The sequence below is a fragment of the Monodelphis domestica genome, chromosome 1 (genome assembly GCF_027887165.1).
Source record: "Monodelphis domestica isolate mMonDom1 chromosome 1, mMonDom1.pri, whole genome shotgun sequence".
In the NCBI taxonomy this organism is placed as follows: domain Eukaryota; kingdom Metazoa; phylum Chordata; class Mammalia; order Didelphimorphia; family Didelphidae; genus Monodelphis; species Monodelphis domestica.
The window spans coordinates 271,628,498-271,648,153 of NC_077227.1; the positions used below are offsets into that span (position 1 = coordinate 271,628,498).

The 19,656-nt window shown below is 35.9% G+C and overlaps 1 protein-coding gene across 2 annotated transcripts in view; it reads left to right on the plus strand.

Moving 5' to 3' along the window:
• SYT16 (synaptotagmin 16) overlaps nt 1-19,656 on the plus strand; it is a 344,492-nt gene that overhangs the window by 197,198 nt on the left and 127,638 nt on the right. The window contains exon 1 of one of the 2 annotated variants that reach the window (XM_016428532.2): nt 10,505-11,385. The exons of the other annotated variant lie outside the window; for it this stretch is intronic. Coding sequence (XP_016284018.2) covers nt 10,881-11,385 — 505 coding nt within the window. The 5' untranslated portion in view covers nt 10,505-10,880. Of the gene's footprint in view, nt 1-10,504; nt 11,386-19,656 lie in introns of those variants that run through there. 2 annotated transcript variants of the gene reach the window in all.

Here is a 19,656-nt window from a genome sequence, read left to right on the forward strand (position 1 = left end):
TAATCAGAGACAATTGGTGTACTTTTTTTCATTAGTTGTTTGCTTCCTTCTAAACTTGACTCTGGGCTTTGTGTAAACCCTTTTTAATTTCATGTAATCAAAATGATCGATTTTACATTCCATAATGTTCCCTATCATTTGGTCATAATGGTGATTCTTCCCTTATCCATAGATCTGACAGGTAAATTATTCCATGCTCCCTTAATTTGTTTATGCCCTCACTATTTTTTTTTGAAAATTTTATTTAATTAGTCACTTTAGAGTATTTTTCCTTGGTTACAAGAATCATGTTCTTTTCCTTCCCTCCCCCAACCCCTCCCATAGCCAATGCACAATTCAACTGGGTTTTACATGTGTCCTTGATCAAAGCCTATTTCCATATTATTGATGTTTGCACCAGGGTGACCATTAGAGTCTATATTCCCAATCATATCCCCATGGACCCATGTGACCAAGCAATTGTTTTTCTTCTGTGTTTCTACTTCCACAGTTTTTCCTCTGAATGTGGATAGTATTCTTTCTCATAAATCTCTCCGAATTGTTCTGGATCATCGCATTGCTACTAATAGAGAAGTTCATTATATTTGATTATACCACAGTGTATCAGTCTCTGTGTATAATATTCTCCTGGTTCTGATCCTCTCATTCTGCATCAATTCCTGGAGGTTGTTCCAGGTTACATGGAATCCCTCCAGTTCATTATTCCTTTTAGCACAATAGTATTCCATCACCAACATATACCACAATTTGTTCAGCATTGCCCAATCAGAGGGCATCCCTTCTTTTTCCAAATTTTTGCCACCACAAAAGCTCGAGTTCTTTGATGGCTTGTTCAATTTCTTTCTCTGATATGGGTCTAATTAGGTATTCTATTTCTTCTTCTGTTAATCTAGGAAACTTATATTTTTGTAAATATTCATCCATATCTCCTAGATTGCCATATTTATTGCCATGTAATTGGGCATAATAGTTTTTAGTGACTGCTTTAATTTCCTCTTCATTAGAGGTAAGGTCTCCCTTTTCATCTTGGATATTGTTAATTTGGTTTTCTTCTTTCCTTTTTTATTTGATTGACCAGTACTTTGTCTATTTTATTTGTTTTTTTTAAGTACCAGCTTCAAGTTTTATTTATTAATTCAATAATTCTTTGACTTTTGATTTTATTAATTTCTCCTTTAATTTTTAGGATCTCTCATTTAGTTTTCATATGAGAATTTTTAATTTGTTCACTTTCTAGTTTTTTATTCTGCATGCTCAATTCTTTGATCTCTGCCCTTCCTAATTTGTTAATATATGAGCTAAATCTCCCCTGAGTACTGCTGTGGCTGCATTGCATAGATTTTGAAATTATGTCTCATCATTGTCATTTTCCTCAATGAAATTATTAATTGTTTCTATAATTTGTTCTTTAACCACTTTTGGAGAATTGTATTATTTAATTTCCAATTAATTTTTGATTTGCCTCTTCATGTACCCTTACTAATTATTATTTTTATTGAATTATGATCTGAAAAGGTTGCATTTATTATTTCTGCTCTTTTGCACTTGTTTGCCATGTTTTTGTGCCCTAGTACATGTTCAGTCTTTGTGAATGTACCATGTGCTGCTGAAAAGAAGGTGTATTCCTTTTTGTGCCTATTTATTTTTCTCCATATCTACTAACTCTAATTTTTCTAAGATTTCCTTCACATCTCTCACCTCTTATTTATTTATTTTTTGGTTTGATTTATCTAGATCTGATAGTGGAAAGTTCAGGTCTCTCACTAGTATAGTTTTACTATTTATTTCATCCTTGAGCTCCACTAGTTTCTCCTTTAGAAATTTGGATGTTATACCATTTGGTGCATACATATTGAGTACTGATATTTCCTCATTGTCTATATTGTCTTTTATAGGATGTAATTACCTTCCCTATCTCTTTTAACTAGATCTGTTTTTACTGTGGCTTTGTCAGATATCATGATTGAGACTCTTGCCTTCTTTTTCTCAGTTGAGACCCAAAAGATTTTGCTCAAGCCTTTGACCCTTACCCTGTGTGTGTGTCTACCTTCCTCATGTGTGTTTCTTGTAGACAACATATGGTAGGATTTTGGTTTCTAATCCACTCTGTTATTTGCTTGCATTTTATGGGTGAGTTCATTCCATTCACATTCAGAGTTATGATTACCAGCTGTGTATTTCCCAACATTTTGATAACCACTCTTAGTCCTTCCTTTTCTTCTTTCACTATTCCTTCTACATCAGTGTTTTGTTTTTAATCAGTCCCCATAATTCCCACCCTTATTTTGCTTTCCTTACCCCTCCTTCTTGTTCCCTTCTTATTTTTCTTTAGGGTCTTTTTAAAATACCCCCCCCCCCACACACACTCTCCCTCCCTTGTATTACTTTCCTCCCCACAAGTCCATTTGGTACCCTTCCACTCCTCTATAGAGCATAAATGAATTCTCTGCCCCAATGGATCCGATTGTTCTTCCCTCTTTGAGTCAATTTCAATGCACATAAGGATTAAGTATTTCCTGTCTCCAAGCTCTTTACCCTTCCAGTGTATTTGTGTTCCCCCCCGCCCCCACTCCCTGCATGTGCTTCTTTATGAAATATAAATTTACCGCATTTTATCTCTTTTCCCATCTCACTTAGTATTAACCTCTTTTTAAACCTCTCATTATATATATATGTATATATGTATAATTTATTTATTTATTTGTATATACATACATACTTATTTAAATATGTATGTATGTATCTTGGCATTTCATCCTATCCAGTTTGTCATTGTTTCCTATAAGTATAATTCTTCTAGCTACTCAGATGATAATAACAAATTTTAAAAGTTACCAATATCCTCTTTTCTTGTAGGGATATAAATCATTTTAACTTATTGGGTCCCTTAAAAAAAGATTATTTTTTGTTTTGTTTTGTTTTCTTTCTTAATAACCTTTTGGTCATTCTCTTGAGTTCTGTTTGAGCCTCAAATTTTCAGTTCAATTCTGGTCTTTTCTTTATGAATGCTTGGAAGTCTTCTATTTTATTAAATGACCATACTTTCCCCTACAGGAATATAGTCAATTTTGCTCGATATTTGATTTTTGGTTGTAGACCTAGTTTCCCTGCTTTCCAGAATATCATATTTCATGCCATTTGGTCCTTTAGTGTAGATGCAGCCAGATCCCATGTTATCCTAAATGTGGTTGCATGGTATCTGAATGATTTCTTCTTAGCAGCTTGTAATATTTTTCCCTTTGCCTGGTAGTTCTTGAATTTGGCTATTACATTCCTGGGTGTTGTAAATTGAGGGTTAAATACGGGGGCGGGGGTGTGATCTGTGGATTCTTTCAATCTCCACTTTTCTCTCTTGCTCTAGAATGTTGTGGAAGTTTTCTTGGATAATTTCCTGTGGAATGATGTCCAGACTTTTCCTTCTGTCATGCTCTTCCAGTAGTCCAGTAATTCTTAAATTATCTCTCCTGACTCTGTTTTCCAGGTCTGTCATTTTGTGAATGAGGTATTTCATATTTTCCTCAATTTTTTCATTCTTTTCATTTTGTTTTATAGATTCTTGATGCCTTGTGAAGTCATTTGCTTCTAGTTGTTGGATTCTAGTTTTTAAAGACTGGATTTCATCCCTGACTTTTTGGTCATCCTTCTCCTTCTGGTCTGATTTTCTTTGGAGGTCATATTTCATCTCCTTTGCTTCATTTTCAAGATGGTTAATTTTGGCTTTCAAGACACTATTTCCTTTTCCAGATGACTTATTTTGCTTTTTAAGTTCTTTCCCCAGTATTCTTCAGCCTCCCTTAATTGTTTTTTGAATTGTATTTTGAGTTCTTCCAAAGCCTGTGTCCGATTCACTGTATTTTCTGTGTTTTTAATTGGTGATCCTTGGTCCTCCTCTGTTCCAATTTCTCTTTGTTCATTACCTGGATAGAAGCTGTCAATTGTAATTTCTTTTTTCCTTTTCTGTTGTTTACTCATATTTTCCCCTTCTTTCCTCCCTATAATTGCCTGCCTGTAATCTTTGATTATGTGCTAGATCTGTGGGTTTGAGGTATTCTGTCCTAAAGGGGCTTCTTTTCTGCTCTGCTGATTGGTCTCATTGAGCCCTGATATCAGATCTTCCCTCAGATGGCAGCAGAAGCTGAAAAGGAGCTGGGCTTCCCATCCTGCTATCAAGGCCTTTGCCCTTGGAGCTTAGTCTTCAAGGCTCTCAGAGAACTCTGGGGGAGGGGTGTTGTAACTTCAGCTTCTCTGCCCTCTGAAGGCCTCTCATCTGCTTTACTGATAAGGTTGAGACAGGAAGGAGTTGATCTGCAAAGCTGAATGTGCCCTGAGGCAAAAAACTTGAGGGGGAGAGGAAGAGGGTAAGATGAAGTATAGTGGCTGAAGCTGGCTGCCTTCTCTGCACTTATCCTCCAGCTGCCTCCCTGCCTGTTCAACACCCTGAGCCTGGCACAGCTGTGATAGCAAGGTACTCCCTCCAGACTAGCACCCTTGCCTGCCCAGAGATTCTAGCCCCTGCTGAAGGCTCAGCACTTTAGTTGGGGGAAGTGTCCTGGGACCTTCCTTCTTCTCCTTAAGCCCAAGTGTTCTAGAATTCAGGCTTTTTGGGGGTGTACCTTTTAAGTTGAGTCCAGTAGGAGGGTTCCCTAGCTCTGTCCTTTTGTTAGATTTGGTTTCCAGTCCCCTCAAAGCATTTAGTTTTTAATTGGTGAGGAAGGGTTTCAGAGGTCTGAACTTTTGCTGCCTCTAAGCCACCATTTTGACTCCGCCTCTGCTTTCAGTCTTTATGTCAAAATCATGTACCCATTTTGATGTTATCTTAGTATGTCGTGTGAAATGTTGGTCTATGCATAGTTTCTACATGACTAAACTTCTTAAGAAGGTCATCTACAAGTGGTACCTCCACTACTTCCACTCTCTCTCTTTTCTCAGTCCTCTGTATCATGGCTTCTGACTCCTCGTTCTACTGAAAAAATCCTCCCAAAGTACCAATAGTCTCTTAATTGTAAAATCTAATGTTATTCCAATCTAATCTAGAGCTCCCAAAAGAGCTGGTATAAATATTTTTGTACAAGTAGGTCCTTTCCCCTTTATTATTTTTTAATTTTTTCTTTAGGAATTAAGAAAATATCTTTTTGTGATACAGTTCTAGTAGTGATATTACTGGAAGAAAGGGCATGCACGTTGTATATACCTTTGGGCATAGTTCCAAATTGTCCTCAGTTGAGTTTACAACTCCATCAACAACACATTAGTGGCCCAATTTTGCCATGTCCTCTCCAACATTTACCACTTTCCTTTACTGCCAAATTGGCCAATCTGATAGGTGTGAGGTGGAACCTCAACATTGTTTTACTTTGCATTTCTCTAATCAAGAGTGACTTAGAACATTTTTTTCATATTATTATTGATGATTTTGATTTCTTCATCATTGCTTGTTTATATCCTTTGATGATTTGCCAGTTGGGGAATGGCTTATATTCTTATAAATTTGACTTAGTTGTCTATCATTTTGAGAAATGAGACCTTTATCAGAGAAATGTGCTACTTTTTTAGTGTAGAAATTTAAGACAGAATTTCAACAGGATAATGAAATCACATACTCAGACCAAAATAATAATATCCCAAAATGGAGAGGCATGAAAAATTACTAAAAAATGTGATCATGGAGGACTCGAAGAAAGAGGGAATGATTGCTTGCTTGAGGTAAATAATGAGAAGGTAAATTTGTCATATGCTAAATTTCTGTCTTGCTTAAGACAAAAAAGTAGACTTGTCCCCATGGACAACTGGTAGTATAGGACTAAGAATAGCAATTAAATTCAATATTGGAGATGAAGATTTTGGAGTCTTATATACAGAACCATTAGTTTCAACATGAGAATAGATTAACTCCCTAAATTTCAAGAATAAAGGGAGAATAGAGGGTGCAAATCTAATTGCCTGTGAAAAACTGATGGGAGAAAGGAAGAAGTTTGATCCTATGCAACCTTTCCTCTCCTCACCCTCAGACTCTAGTGATTCCTTATTACCTCCCGGATCAAATATGAAATCCTGTTTGGCATCCAAAACCCTTAAGAAAGTGTCCCCTTTCTACCTTTCCAGTCTTCTTAGACCTCACTCCCTACTATTGAGTCTTTAATGCACTGACACTGGCCTTCTTGCTGCCCTTGAACAAGACATTCCATCTCCCAACTCTGGACAGTTTCACTAGCCTGGAATGCTCTTCCTCTTTCTCTGCTTCCTGGCTTCCTTAATGTCCCAGCTAAAATATCATCTTCTATAAGACACTTTTCCCAATCCCCTTCTTATGTTTCCTCTCTGGTTGCTTCCTATTTATTCTATAGCTTGTTTGTGCATGGTTGTTTATAGGAGTCTTTCCTCATTGGATTGTGAGCTCCTCTTAGGCAAGGATTGTCTTTTGCCCTTATTTGTGTCCCTAGTGCTTAGCAGAGTGCCTGGTTCCTAAAAGAATCTTCATAAATGCTTATTGACTGACTTCTAAGTTCTTGGTTCTCCTGCATGCTCTCAGAACACTTAGCTGTCACTCACCCATTGGCTCTGTCCTTTTGGGAGAGCTAACCTGATTCTTATGATAGTGTAGAAGTTGTGGCTGCAGCATGAAATCAAGTTATATATCTCAGTCCCCCATTCTTCTTAAGAAAGCTTCTCTTCATCTTGTAACCACTGATTTTCATTCAAGGTCTCTTACAAAACTTTCTCTATAAAATTTTATTCATAGTAATAGTCATAATTAAAGATGGCTAATATGAATATACCTAGGTTTAGCACTGGAGGGTCGAAATGGGATGGGTTTTAGGCCCATCCCATTTCGACCCTCCAGTGCTAATTAGAGCAAAATCCTGGAGGCCTAATCACCCTGCCAACTTGGGGTGGCCAAGATCACTCTCCCAAAGTTTTTCAGGGATAGCTTTAACAGCTGTGGAGACCACTATAAGTTTATGTGCAGTGGGGTATGCATGTTACCTAAAGATAGAAAAATGATGTGACCAGGACCTCTTTATGAAATTAGGGAAGTAGGTAGGTCATATATCTGAATAAGTATGATATAGGGGATGAGCTATAGATGAGTTAAAAGTTTCATGAGAAATGACACCTGAATGGATCTAGAAGGTAGAGAAGAATTTAGCAGGGAGAAGAAAGAAGCAAAAATCCATTCCATGAAACTAGTATCATTCTAAATTTTTTACCCTCACAGAAAATTGGTAAAAATATGTCTTTAATACTCCAACAGCTTTAACTTCACCAAAATTGATATGAATTAAATGTCAAAAGAAGGGACGCAGTGTGGGGTACTGGAAAAACTACTAATCCTGGAATCAGAAGCCCTGAATTTGAATCTTGACCCTGATATTCACTACCTGTGTGACTGTAGTTAAGGTATTTAACATCTGTGTACTTCAGTTTATTTGCATTGACTGTCTCACATGTCTGGAGTATACTCTCTCATCACCTTTGCCATATAGAATCCCTAGCTTTTTCCAAAGACTAAACACCAAGATTCAGATACTACCTCTTACACAAAGTCTTTCCTAATTTTCCCTTTTAAAAAAATATTTTTCCAGATTACATGTAGATAAAATTTACGGTAGTAATTTTCTGACGTTTTGTTGGTGCATGATTGTTTATAGGTGGCTTTCCTCCCTTCTACCCCTTCCTCCTTTCTAAGACAGCAGGTAACATGATATGGGTTGTACATATATGTCAACATATAGTACATATTTCCATGTTTGTCCTAATATGAAAGAAGATACATATTGCTTATACTAGAGAAAAATTCATGGAAGAAATAAAAAGTGAAGTACTATATGCTTTAATCTGCTTTCAGACTCTGTCAGTTCCTTCTGTGGTGGTAGATAGTCATTTCCATTGTGAGTCCCTTGGAGTTTTCCTGGATCACTGCATTGTTGACAATAATGATTTTCTCTTTTAAAAGTACTTTACCAATAATTTATACTTAGTCGTAGGTATGAGTTATATTTCCTAGTAAGGTTGTTCCAATTTAGTAGTCTACAAACCTCTTGGGAGTAAGAGGATTGGATTAAAAAACTAAGGAAAGTAAAAAATTAAGGGACTTGTATTAGATGAACTCTCAAATCTTTTCAACTTCTAGATATATGAGCCTCTCAACTTTGTTATTAATGAAATTTTATTGTTGTTCACTTCTTTCAGTCATGTCTGACCCTTTGTGACCCCATTTGGGGTTTTCTTGGCAAAGATACTGAAATGATTTGTCATTTCCTTCTCCAACTCATTTTACAGGTGGGGAAACTGAGTCATGCAGGAGCAAATGACTTGATCAGGGCACATAACTAGTAAGTGTCTGAAGCAAGATTTGAACTCAGGAAGATGAGTCTTTCTGACTTTAGATCCAGCATTCACTCCACAGTGCCAGTTTTTTGTCCTTAAAGATTCCATAGTTTAAATTGAAAGGTTCTTGGGTCAGCATCTGATAGATTTTCAAACGAGCTGTCTATACAAGTTGTATTTTATATGAAGTACTGGAAGATGAACTGTGTAGGAAGTAAGTGAGAAGGGAGGGATAAGAAGCCCTCTGTTCTATTCTCTACTCTATCATTAATGAGTATTATCTTTGGCAAGTTATTTCTGAGTATGTGTCCTTATTCAGAAAACAGGGGTAGTAATGATTGCTCCACCAATCTTAGGAGGGTAATTATGAGGCTCCAAGGAAGTAATCATGAATGTGAAAGCACTTTATGAAAAGCTTTAAAGCATTAGGTGGTTGTAAAGTTGTCATCAACATCATCATTATCATCATCATCATTCTTCTAATTTCTCCCAGAATTCTATTGCTGTCCTAGTTGTCAGTGCATTTGTCCCTATAGCTATTATAGATTAGTTTTGAGATTTCTTAGTGGAAGAGCATTTTTAAAGCCTGGAAGGCTGCTGAAGTTTTGGGAGATCTGAAGAAAGCAGAGGGGAACCATTTACTTGTGGTAGCCATTGAGGTATATAATTGAGTGAAACAAATTTGTTTAATGGGAACAATGTGTAAGGCACTGGGCACAGAGAAAAAACAAACTACTAAATATTCCTCACCCTAAAGGGGCTTATATTCTACTGTAGTAATACTTCCCAACTTATTTTTTATTCCTTGAAAACCTTTCCACACAATAAAAAGTGTTGTTGACTCCCAGGATAATTTAAATATCACTTAGAAAATTTTTCAATTTTTTATTGCTTAAGGTACCATTAAAGAATTTTAAGGGTGAACCTTTTGAACCACCATTGGGAACACCCATGGGTTTTTTCAATGGGAACCACCTTATTGGGTGATACAATTTGTACATGTAAGTAAAAAGTATATGCAGAGAACTTTTATAAGGGAAGATCAGGAAAGGTCTTATACAAGAGGTGGCATTTGAATTATACTTTGGAGAAAGCTAAGGATTCTAAAGGTAGAAGTGAGAAAAGAGTACATTCTGGGTATGTGGGACCGCCTATCCAAATGCATGAAAGTAAGAGATACAATGCCACATGTGAGAAATTACTAGCAAACCAGTTTCCCTGGAATAACAAAAGTGGTGAGGAAAGGAAAGTTATGTGAAATAAAGCTAGAATGGTGGACCAGAGCCATATTGTGGAGGATATCAAATACTAGGCTTCTAACTTTGCAATTTATCCTAGCTGATTTTGTATTTTACCTGTTGAAAATTTTTGAGTAGAGAAGGGATAGAGTAAAAAGATTTATGTACTACATAGAATGCCAGGCCTGAAGTCAGGAAGACTCCTCTTCCTAAATTCATATTTGACCTCAGATATTTACTAGCTGTGTGACCCTGCACAAGTTACTTATTTTCCTCATCTGTAAAAAGAGATGGAGGAGGAAATTGCAAACCACTCTGGTGTCTCTGCCAAGAAAACCCCAAATGGGATCATGAAGAGTCAGACATGACTGAAAAATGACCAAATAAAATTTAGAGTAAGAATACTTGGGTTCAAATTTTGTCTCTACCATTTATAACCTATGTACCCTTGGCCTTTTTACTTTTCATTCCTGGACTCTGATTTATTTCTGTGGAAAATTGAGATTAGATAATTGGTTTCTAAAATCTTTTTTGCTTCTAAAATTCTATAACCTGTTACTAGGATACATTTGGGTAAAATGGTCTTTTGGTTTGTAGTGTTGAATTTGACTTTGTCATAATAAGCAAAAGTCTATTTCAGAGGTTTTAATTCCTTCATCGTGCATATTATTTTCTAAAAAAATCACAGACTTAAAAATGCCACTCTGAAGTTTGTTAAAGGCATTTCCCACCAATTATACGTTTTCCTTGAAAGGCTAAATCTTTGTCTCATGAAGTAAAGATGATTATTAGTCTGCTAACTGTGATCTGTAATTTCATATATGGAACATCAAACCTTTTTGTGTTTAAAAATGTCATGCTGAACTGCCTCTTAATGAAGATTCATTTATCCTTTTCACATTGCCAAATCTAGTCCATGGGGGGATTTCCTCCTCTTGGTCCACATGAATAGGTCCCATTATTGCTAATGCAAGTTTTGCACATGCCTGATGAGGTGAATAGGCTTTCAAATCATCTCCATTTAGTATCTTGTGAAATGGTTTTCAGCTAGCTATTTCAAGATTTCAATAGTGATCTCCCCTTCTTCCTTAAAATGCATAATTTGGCATTAATTTGGGGGTGTCTAGTGATGGCTTCATGGTTGTTTTATTGATTAGATGGAAGTATTCTTTTCCTTCCATTTCATCTAGGTGTTAAAATACATATAATCTTCAAGAGACATCAAATTTAATTTCTTATAATGCTTATTCTATAGCTCACATAATTATGGCGTGCCAGCAAAACTGAACCTCTGGAGTTTGTAGTCGTCAGGTCATGGTGTTGACCATGGCTTCTCAAGATACCCAGAACTTCTTCCAGTCTCTTTCTTCTTGGATATCACGGGTATATGAAGCTGTCCAGCAAGTTGGAGATACTTTGTCTGCTTCCATTGTTAATTTAAGTAAGCACAACCCTCAGTTTAATGGTGAGCTGGACCCAGAGTTGATTGATGGTGATGTTCAGGAGAGTGATTTGCAAGATGGAGAAAAACAAAACCATGCTCAGATCAAAGATGACATGGAACCTCTATTGCTTGAAGCTAACCAATTCCCTACTGGAACTTATAATACTGATCTTGGGGACATGAAACAAAGTCCCCTTGGGGACTCTAGTTCTATAGTATCCCAACTGTCCTATCCCACATGTGATAACCCAGAGCAGCCATCTAGACTTCTTCCTGTTCTCGAGGAAGATTGCCACCTTGAAAAGCTGAAGAAGAATCTTCAACATGACTTTGAGAACCAAGTTCCTGAATCTTTAGAAAGCAATGGAGAGCAAGGTAAGCTAACAAGCCTCCATCTTTGTTGTGTTTTCTCAGAAGGGTCTTTCCCCTCATTTTACTTTAATGTATTTTTAGTTATTATATTCATCTTCTATAAGCATCCCAGGCATTTTTTTTTTGCTGAGAAACTCAAGCCCTTTATGACCTTGGAACATTCAGAGATTAAGGAGATAATGTATTTGTAAGGTGCCCATTCCAATCCAAAAGTTTTAGGTATAGGCTGGGTTTTGTAAAGGAGGAAAACACTTTGTTAACTATGAGCTCAAAATAATGAGTCATAGAGTGCTTGGTCTTAAAATCTAAGGAATCTAGCTTGTGAGCTCCTCGAAGACAGGAACTGTTTTTTACTTCTTTTTGTTTCCTCAGCACATAGAACATGGTTGGCATATAGCAGATACTTAGTAGTTGTTTTTTTAAACACTTACCTTCCACCATAGAATCAGTAATATGTATTGATTCCAGGGAAGAAGAGTGGTAACGGTTAGGCAATGAGGATTAAGTGACTTTCCCAGGGTCACACAGCTAGGAAGTGTCTGAGGCCAGATTTGAACCTAGAACTTCCCATCTCCAGACCAGGTGCTCTATCCACTGTGCTACCTACCTGCCTCTTAATAAATGTTTATTAATTTCCAATTGACTGTCTTAATATCATCTTGTCCACCCCTCTCATTTTATAGATCAGGAAACTGAAGTTGATCAAAGGGCTAAGAAGTGGCAGAGTCAGGATAGACACCCAGATGCCTTAATTCTAAGTCATACCCATTTTCCATTGCACCTGTTGAACAGGGGGTTCTGGTGAGCTGTTTGGGGAGCATCTTATGCACACGTCATCGTGATTAAAAAAAAGCATTCTCACTTGCTTCCCTGTGTTAGGAATCTCTAGATGTTACTATATTATTCAGTGTGAAATCCTGTGTAAAGCTATCCTTGTTGCAGGATTTTTAGTTGACAATACTCCAAGAACACTTCTCACAGTGTTTCACTGAGATGTGTGATGACAGTAACCAGAAAAATCATTGCAATAGGAACAGTTCCCCTTTCTTTTATTGGGAAAAATTAAGTGAAATACTCAATACAGATTGCACACAGATCCTGCATACTTCTTTACGGTGTCATCACATAGCACACAGTAGGTGTTCATTCATTGTTTGATGATGTTTAGAAGGTCATTGATAACTAACATTTATATAACTCTTTAAGATTTGCATATATATTCATTTTATCTTTACAATAACCAACAGGAAATGGAGTTCACTTCCCTTTCCTTCATTCTATAATCTTGCTGCACTGGTATGAATTGGTTAGTTTCAGAGAATAAATACTCTGAACAGTGAATTCCATCTTTCATCTCCATGCCTAACCTTCGCCTGTGCCTAGAACCCTCTGTACTCTTCTCAGACATCATAGTTTCTCTGACTTCTTCTAAAACTCATTTCAAATCTCATCTCTTCAGGGGACCTTGCCTGGGACCCCTAGTTTTTTCTCTCTCTAATTACCCTCCATCTACTTTGTGTTTATCTTGAAATAATAATAGTTTCTATTTATTTAGTACTTTAAGGTTTGCAAAACACTTTACAAAATACAAAGGATTCCCAATAGCTTAAAACTGTCTGTGTTATCAGATTTAAATATCACCAAGATCTTGATAAGTAGGGATGGTTATTATTATCATTATCATCCTTTTACAGATGAGGAAAATGAGGCAGCAGTTAAGTGACTTGCCCAGAGTCATACAGCTAGTGTCAGAAGCCAGATTTGATCCTTTCTATTTGTAACTCCAAGTGCAATACTCTTTTTCTATGTAATCTAGCTATCTGATTCTTTTTCCATAATGGTAGCTATAATTTGAGAAAACCAAACCAAAGTCTGACATAGCTTAATATTCCCTATACTTTTATGCTTTTTAGAACTATAGTGATGGAGTTAGTGGCTAATTGAAGGATGGAGATTTCAGTCAAGTAGGAAAATTGATATATACAAGCACAAGGTTTGACTTGAAAGTAATGGCACAAATTCTCAACACCATCAATGGCAGTCCTACCTAGGAATTATTGAATTCCTTTCTTTGTAGGCCCAAGAATTGCCTTTAGTGTCCATGATGTGGTGGAACAACACTAATGAATTCTACAAAAACATGTTGTTTGGTGAAATATCTTTATAGAAGGCAATGAGTTCTCCAGAAATGGTATTGGGTCCTTTTAAATATTTTTTTTTGTCTGGATTTATTATATTGATGTTTAGAGAACTCTTGGTCAGGAAATTCTACTGTTGCAGTTAGGAAACTTAGCGTCTCAGAGAGTTGCCTAAGTCATGGAGATGTTAAATAACTTGAATAAATATTGGCATTAGAATTAGGAATTAAAATTCTGCCTTAACCCCTTACTTGCTGTGTGACCCGGGGGCAAGTTGCTTAACTTCCTTTTTCATTTTCTAATCTGTAAAACAGGGATAGTAATGGCACCACCTACCTCTTGGGATTATTGCAAGGATCAAAAGGGATAACATAAGGAAGGATTTTGTAAACCTGAAAGGGCTATATAAATAATTGCATACATAATAAATATAAATAAATATTTTAGTGTTATACATATATAAATAGATAGCTAAATGGATTCATTCACTGTCACACAGCACTATTAGTTATGATACTGGATCTTAGGTCCTCCTGAATCCAAAACCAATTATTTATCTGCTATACTATGCAGCTTCTCATATCAGAGGATCATAGAGATGGAAGTGAATTTAGAGGTTCATTAAAAGTCCAACCACCTCATTTAACAGAAGACACTGATGCTTAGATAAGTGAAATGATTTACCTCAAGGTAAATAAATCAGCGGGTGAGTTGCAAAGCCAGGAGTTGAAGCCGGGTCTCTTGACTCCAAATTCAGTGATCTTTCTAGGACATCACATTGACTCTTGTAAAAGAAGATCAACAAAATGATTGAAAGCAGAGTTTTATGACTTTACAATGGGATTATGTTATACCGCATTAGAGATGTTATTGTGAAATGTTGTTGGCAGGGGCAAACTTAGAGGAAGGAGAGGGAAAAAGAAATATTCCCTTCTCCCTTGTGACACAGGCAGTCTGTATTCTGGGAACACTCTTGCAGTCTATCAAATGAGGTAATGTATTTGTAAAAAGGGACACACACAGGCGCCATAAAAATGCTTATTCCTTTACTCTCTGCTGTATCCTCTTTTTCAAGGATGACAGTTATATTTACCTTTTCAAAGGGCATTTATCCAGGCATTATTTAATGATAAAGAAAAGTGCTTCCACAGTTTTCACACTATTCTACTGATGCTCCCCTATTTTTATCTAAATTAAAGTGGTGTTAAAAGTCTAGCTTGAATTAGTGAAAGCCAACTAACTCTTTGTGATTGTGTAACATCTAAGCTTTTCAAACCCATATTTTGTTGCACTTTTGGTATTCCTATCCAAATCAATAACTGATCCATAATATGGACTCAATAAATACTTGCTGAATATTGAATAATATTCCAAATCAGATGAACTAAAGAATAATATCTTGAGATAATCTCCAAAAACTTTCATTTCACTATATCTGGGCTAACAGTCAAATTTCTTAGTTTTGAATATGAATCTTTGTACATTTCTCAGAATAATCTTGCTCATGACTTGGGGAGGGGGGAGGAAATATAGATATAGTTAAAGAATTTTTAAAATATATCATTTGATAATTCCTGTTATATTTTGATAATTCCTGTTTTTCATGCAAGTTTGTACAATTGTTAAATTAATAAAATGAATGGTTAATAATATAAAATATGAAAATAGCTTCTTGCACAGGCTGTATGTATGGACAATAGTAGATACTTAATGAACAATTATTGCTATATTGACTAGTTATCCTCACAGAGTAATAGGGAATCTGCATTAACTAGATGAGGATTGCTGCCTGCTACAAAGCTTAGAAAAGTAGGACTTTTATAGGATCTGACAGAACAGGAAAGTAATTCAAAATGGATTCTCTATGGAAAATGCTATGTCTTCAACTTCTCGCTGAATAAATATTCTTCTCTTAGTCAAAAAGGAGAAAGCAAGCAAAGGATGTAAAAGAATCTATAAGGTAGATAGAACCCTAATCCATTCAGGACTCTAAGAAGACAAGTTCAACTTTTGGATAACACTTTGAAACCCATTACCAGTCATTTTATTCTCCAACCCATCTAAAGTCCCTGACAATATAAACTAAATAAAATGTTGTTTGTGGGTGTCTGAACAGTATCTAAACAATGTTTCTTTTTGGAGGTGTTCTGGTATACTGAGAATTTTTTAAAATCTTCAGGGGAACTTTATTCCTTCTTTGTGATTTAAACATTTTAGTTACCCAACACATTATAGGCTCATTTCTTTTGTCTTGGATACTATATTATTGAAGCCCCAAAAGATGAAAGGTTGAGAAAGAAACAGAATAAAAGATGACAAATATGCGTGGGCAAGGAAAGGGGGAAGAAACAAATGCTGAATACTGGGAAGCTACCAAAGTCAGAATATGTTTTTTGCCCTCAAACTAGTTGAGAAGTTTACATTGTTTTGTTATTTTATTCCAATGGGTCATAAAATGTCTTGAATGCTGTTGCTTCTTAGAATTATCTTGAGATAATAGAAGTAGGAAGATAGCCTTTTTTTTGTGTCTGTATATAGGGGGAAGGGCCAGGGAGGGAAATGTCAATTTATATCTTTCCAAGCTACATAAAATTAATTTATCAATAACTTGTTGAGAACAGAACTCATTCTCTCTGCCAGGCTGATTTAAACAAAGCAAGAATGAAAGAGAAGAAGTGGTCTAGTCTATCCATCCCACAAGGCATCCACTCCATTGTCTTCACTTTCTTCTAACAAAATGGGAGCTGTGAATGCTATATAGGATTTAGGATGAAACAGACACTCTAGACTAATTCACTCAGGATGTGATAGATGGAGGAACATGCTTAAATTGACTCTCGAGGACTTCTAGCTTCCTTGATTTCCCTGATGTGATATAAACATATTCTTCAAATTCAAGTGTTTTACTCTCAGTAAACAAAATCTCATTTCCTCTCATCTCTCTCTTAGAAAAGAAATACAAAAACACAAGCATTTATTCACTTCATAATTCCTTCCAATTTTTTGCATATAAACAAAGACAGGAATGTTAGTGTGTGAGTAGGACAATATGCTAATGTCTATGCATTTCACCCCAGGGTTAAAGAGTCTTGAAGTGACTGTATATCTGAACTGTCCTTCAATATTTGCTCTGGCTTTTTCTTAATCTTAAGGTAAAATACAGGGGCTGTCTAGCTGGTCTCTACTCAAGGAAGAAATTCAGAAACATGCTTGTAAATGGTAGTTTTTTAGCAGCAATTTAAACTTCCATGATTTAAAAAAAATTCCCAAAACAAAACAGCTTTGTGAAGCAAGCCTTTCCACTTTAACCTTGAATTCTTTTCAGAATGTTGTGTCTTGATTTTATTTTTACTTAATCCACCGTGTTTTTACTCTACAAAAGAAGATTTTAAGCTAAATTGGCCCCAAACAAGAGGGATGCTGAATGCTTTTTGTTACCATGGAAACAATTCTGGGCACTTACTGAGGACCTGGTTGCCAATAGTAATGTAACAGAGAAAATAGATACACTTCATTTAGTGGTCGCCAATGATTAAGAGGCAGAGAGACCACTTATAGAGTCATGCCAATATAGGCTTTACAGTTTAAAAAACCAAAAAACCAAAACACCAGACTCTCAGTAAAGCAGCATTTATGACACCTTTGATATGTGTTGGGAAGGAGATATAATTGCAGTTAAAATTCATATTTGTTTTCCATTTGGCATCTTATATCATTTTTTAAAGGCTGGTTTTTAACCACATGTATTTGTTTCCAAGAAATATGCTCACTATTTCCTGAAATAGACCTTCTAATGGAATTAATGTGTTCCAAGTACATTGGAGTATAGAACTTTAAAAACAATTTTTGGCTAAATGGAATGTAAAGAAAAACATCAAACAGCAGGCTTTGAAAACTTGATGAAGTAATTTGACTTTTCACTTAGTCTACTGCACTAGGCTAATGTGGCATCTGATGACTGGAGGGAAGTCTTATAGGGTCCCCACCAGCTTGTATCCACCCTAAGTGGGGAGGCATTTTTGTTTCTATCAATGTATTTGGCTTTCTTGTGGTTTCTGGAGTCCTAATGGTATCAGTGGATTGTATATTACTAATCTTTATAACTGTTACAACTTTGCACAGATTAACCCATATTCTAGCACTGTTAATGGACAGTACCAGGTCTTTTTATCCCCTCCTCTTTTGGGGTTTTACTTCTCAGTTATGAGCTCAGAAGCATGTTCCATAATAACCTCATCTCCATTCTCTAAGAATGAGGCATTCCAAATCTGCTTAACTGCCCACTGTTGCCCAGGAAAACCCAAATGAGTATTTCTGTCACAGCTTTAGAGACAGCCAAAAAATCTTTTTGAGTTGTTAGTATCTAACATGAATTCAGTGTTTAAAGAAATATAGATATTAGCAAATACTTTGAAAGATGATCCTCAGAGTTTCCATAGCACTAAGTTTTAAGAAATACAGATGGTTATTATTTCACTTACTTATTTTGCTAGTTCCATCACTTTTCCTCTGAATAACTTTATAGACTTAATTTAATCTTTAAGAAATGTACAGAAACAGAATGAATTAGAAAGAAAGAATGTCTTGTATTAAAAGAAGAAAATTCTCATTTGTCTCTCTTCTCTCTCTGTACTTTTTCCCCCTACCCTTCTCCCTCAATGACTTTAACTATTCCCTTTTTAATGCAGGTAATTTTCAAATCTATGACTGTCTTGTTCTCTCCTCTTAGCTCCAAATAATAGTAGCTAACATTTATTATATATCGATTGTGTCTAAAGCTAAAGCTAAACACTTATCTCAGTTTGGATGTCACCAGCTCCTTGAGCTCATCAATTCCACAACTGAATTCATAATCTTTTCCTCTAAATTTTTCCCTTTCTAATGACTTAGCTATTTCTGTTAGTTAATTTTAGTCTTGTCTTTTACTCTTTTGTCTCTTTTGCTTCTAATATCAGTTAGATCAATCTCATTTTAGCCAATCAGTTGCCAGCTCCTATCCATTTTGTCTCTGTAACTTCTGTTAAGTATGCCTCCCATCCCACCCTTCTATATCCCAACTGCTATCACTCTAGTATAGACCTTCATCATCATCTGCCTGAACTGTTGCAATTGCCTCCTTTTTGGTACTTATAAGTCCACTCTCTACCTTCCTCTAATTTATATACCTCATAGAAATTTCAAAATAATATTTCCTGAAAATTTATCTAACCCTGTCATCCTCTGCTCAAAAATGTTTTTTTAAGTCCACTAATAATATTTTATTTTTTCCCAATTACACATAAAAAGAGCTTAAATGTTTATTTTCTTACATTTTGAATTCCAGATTTTCTACTTTCTTCTCTTCCCTGTCCCTGAGATAATAGTAAACAATTAAATGGAGATTATATATGGTTTAGATTATAGCTATGCAAAACACATTGCCAAATCTGTCATATTGTAGAAAAAGAAACTTATAAAAAAACCCACTGAGAAAATTAAATTAAAAATGGGATGCTTTAATTTTCGTTCAGATTCTATCAATTCTTTCTCTGGAGGTGGATAAGCATTTTTCATGAGTCCTTTTGGTGTTGTCTTGAATCACTGTATTGCTCAGAATAACTAGTTCTTCACAGTGGATCATTGTTATAATAGTATTGTTACTGTTTACAATGTTCTCCTGGTTCTGCTTACTTCACTCTGCATCGGTTTATATCTTTCCAGGTTTTTCTGAAATCATCCTGCTCATTAGTTTTTAGCACAATAGTATTCCATTCCAATCTTATGACAATATTTGTTCAGCCTTTTCCCAATCGATGGAGGTCCCTGCTGCATGAAATTAGTGGTAGGTCCCTCATGCTCAGTTTCCAAATCTTTGCCACCACAAAAGGAACTGCTATAAATATTTTTGTACAAATATATCCTTCCTCCCTCTCCCTTTTGTGATATCTTTGGGATACAGACTTATGCACAGTTTTACAGCCCTCTTTCAGTGTAGTTCCAAATTTCTGCTCAAAAATCTTTAGAGGCTCTCTGTCTACTAAGAAAAAGTCTTTAGATTTATCTGTCTGGCATTCAGGGTCTCACTTCCCCTCCTAATAGTAGCATTTATATAGCACTTTGAAGTTTATTATCATCACATTTGATCCTCAGAGCAACC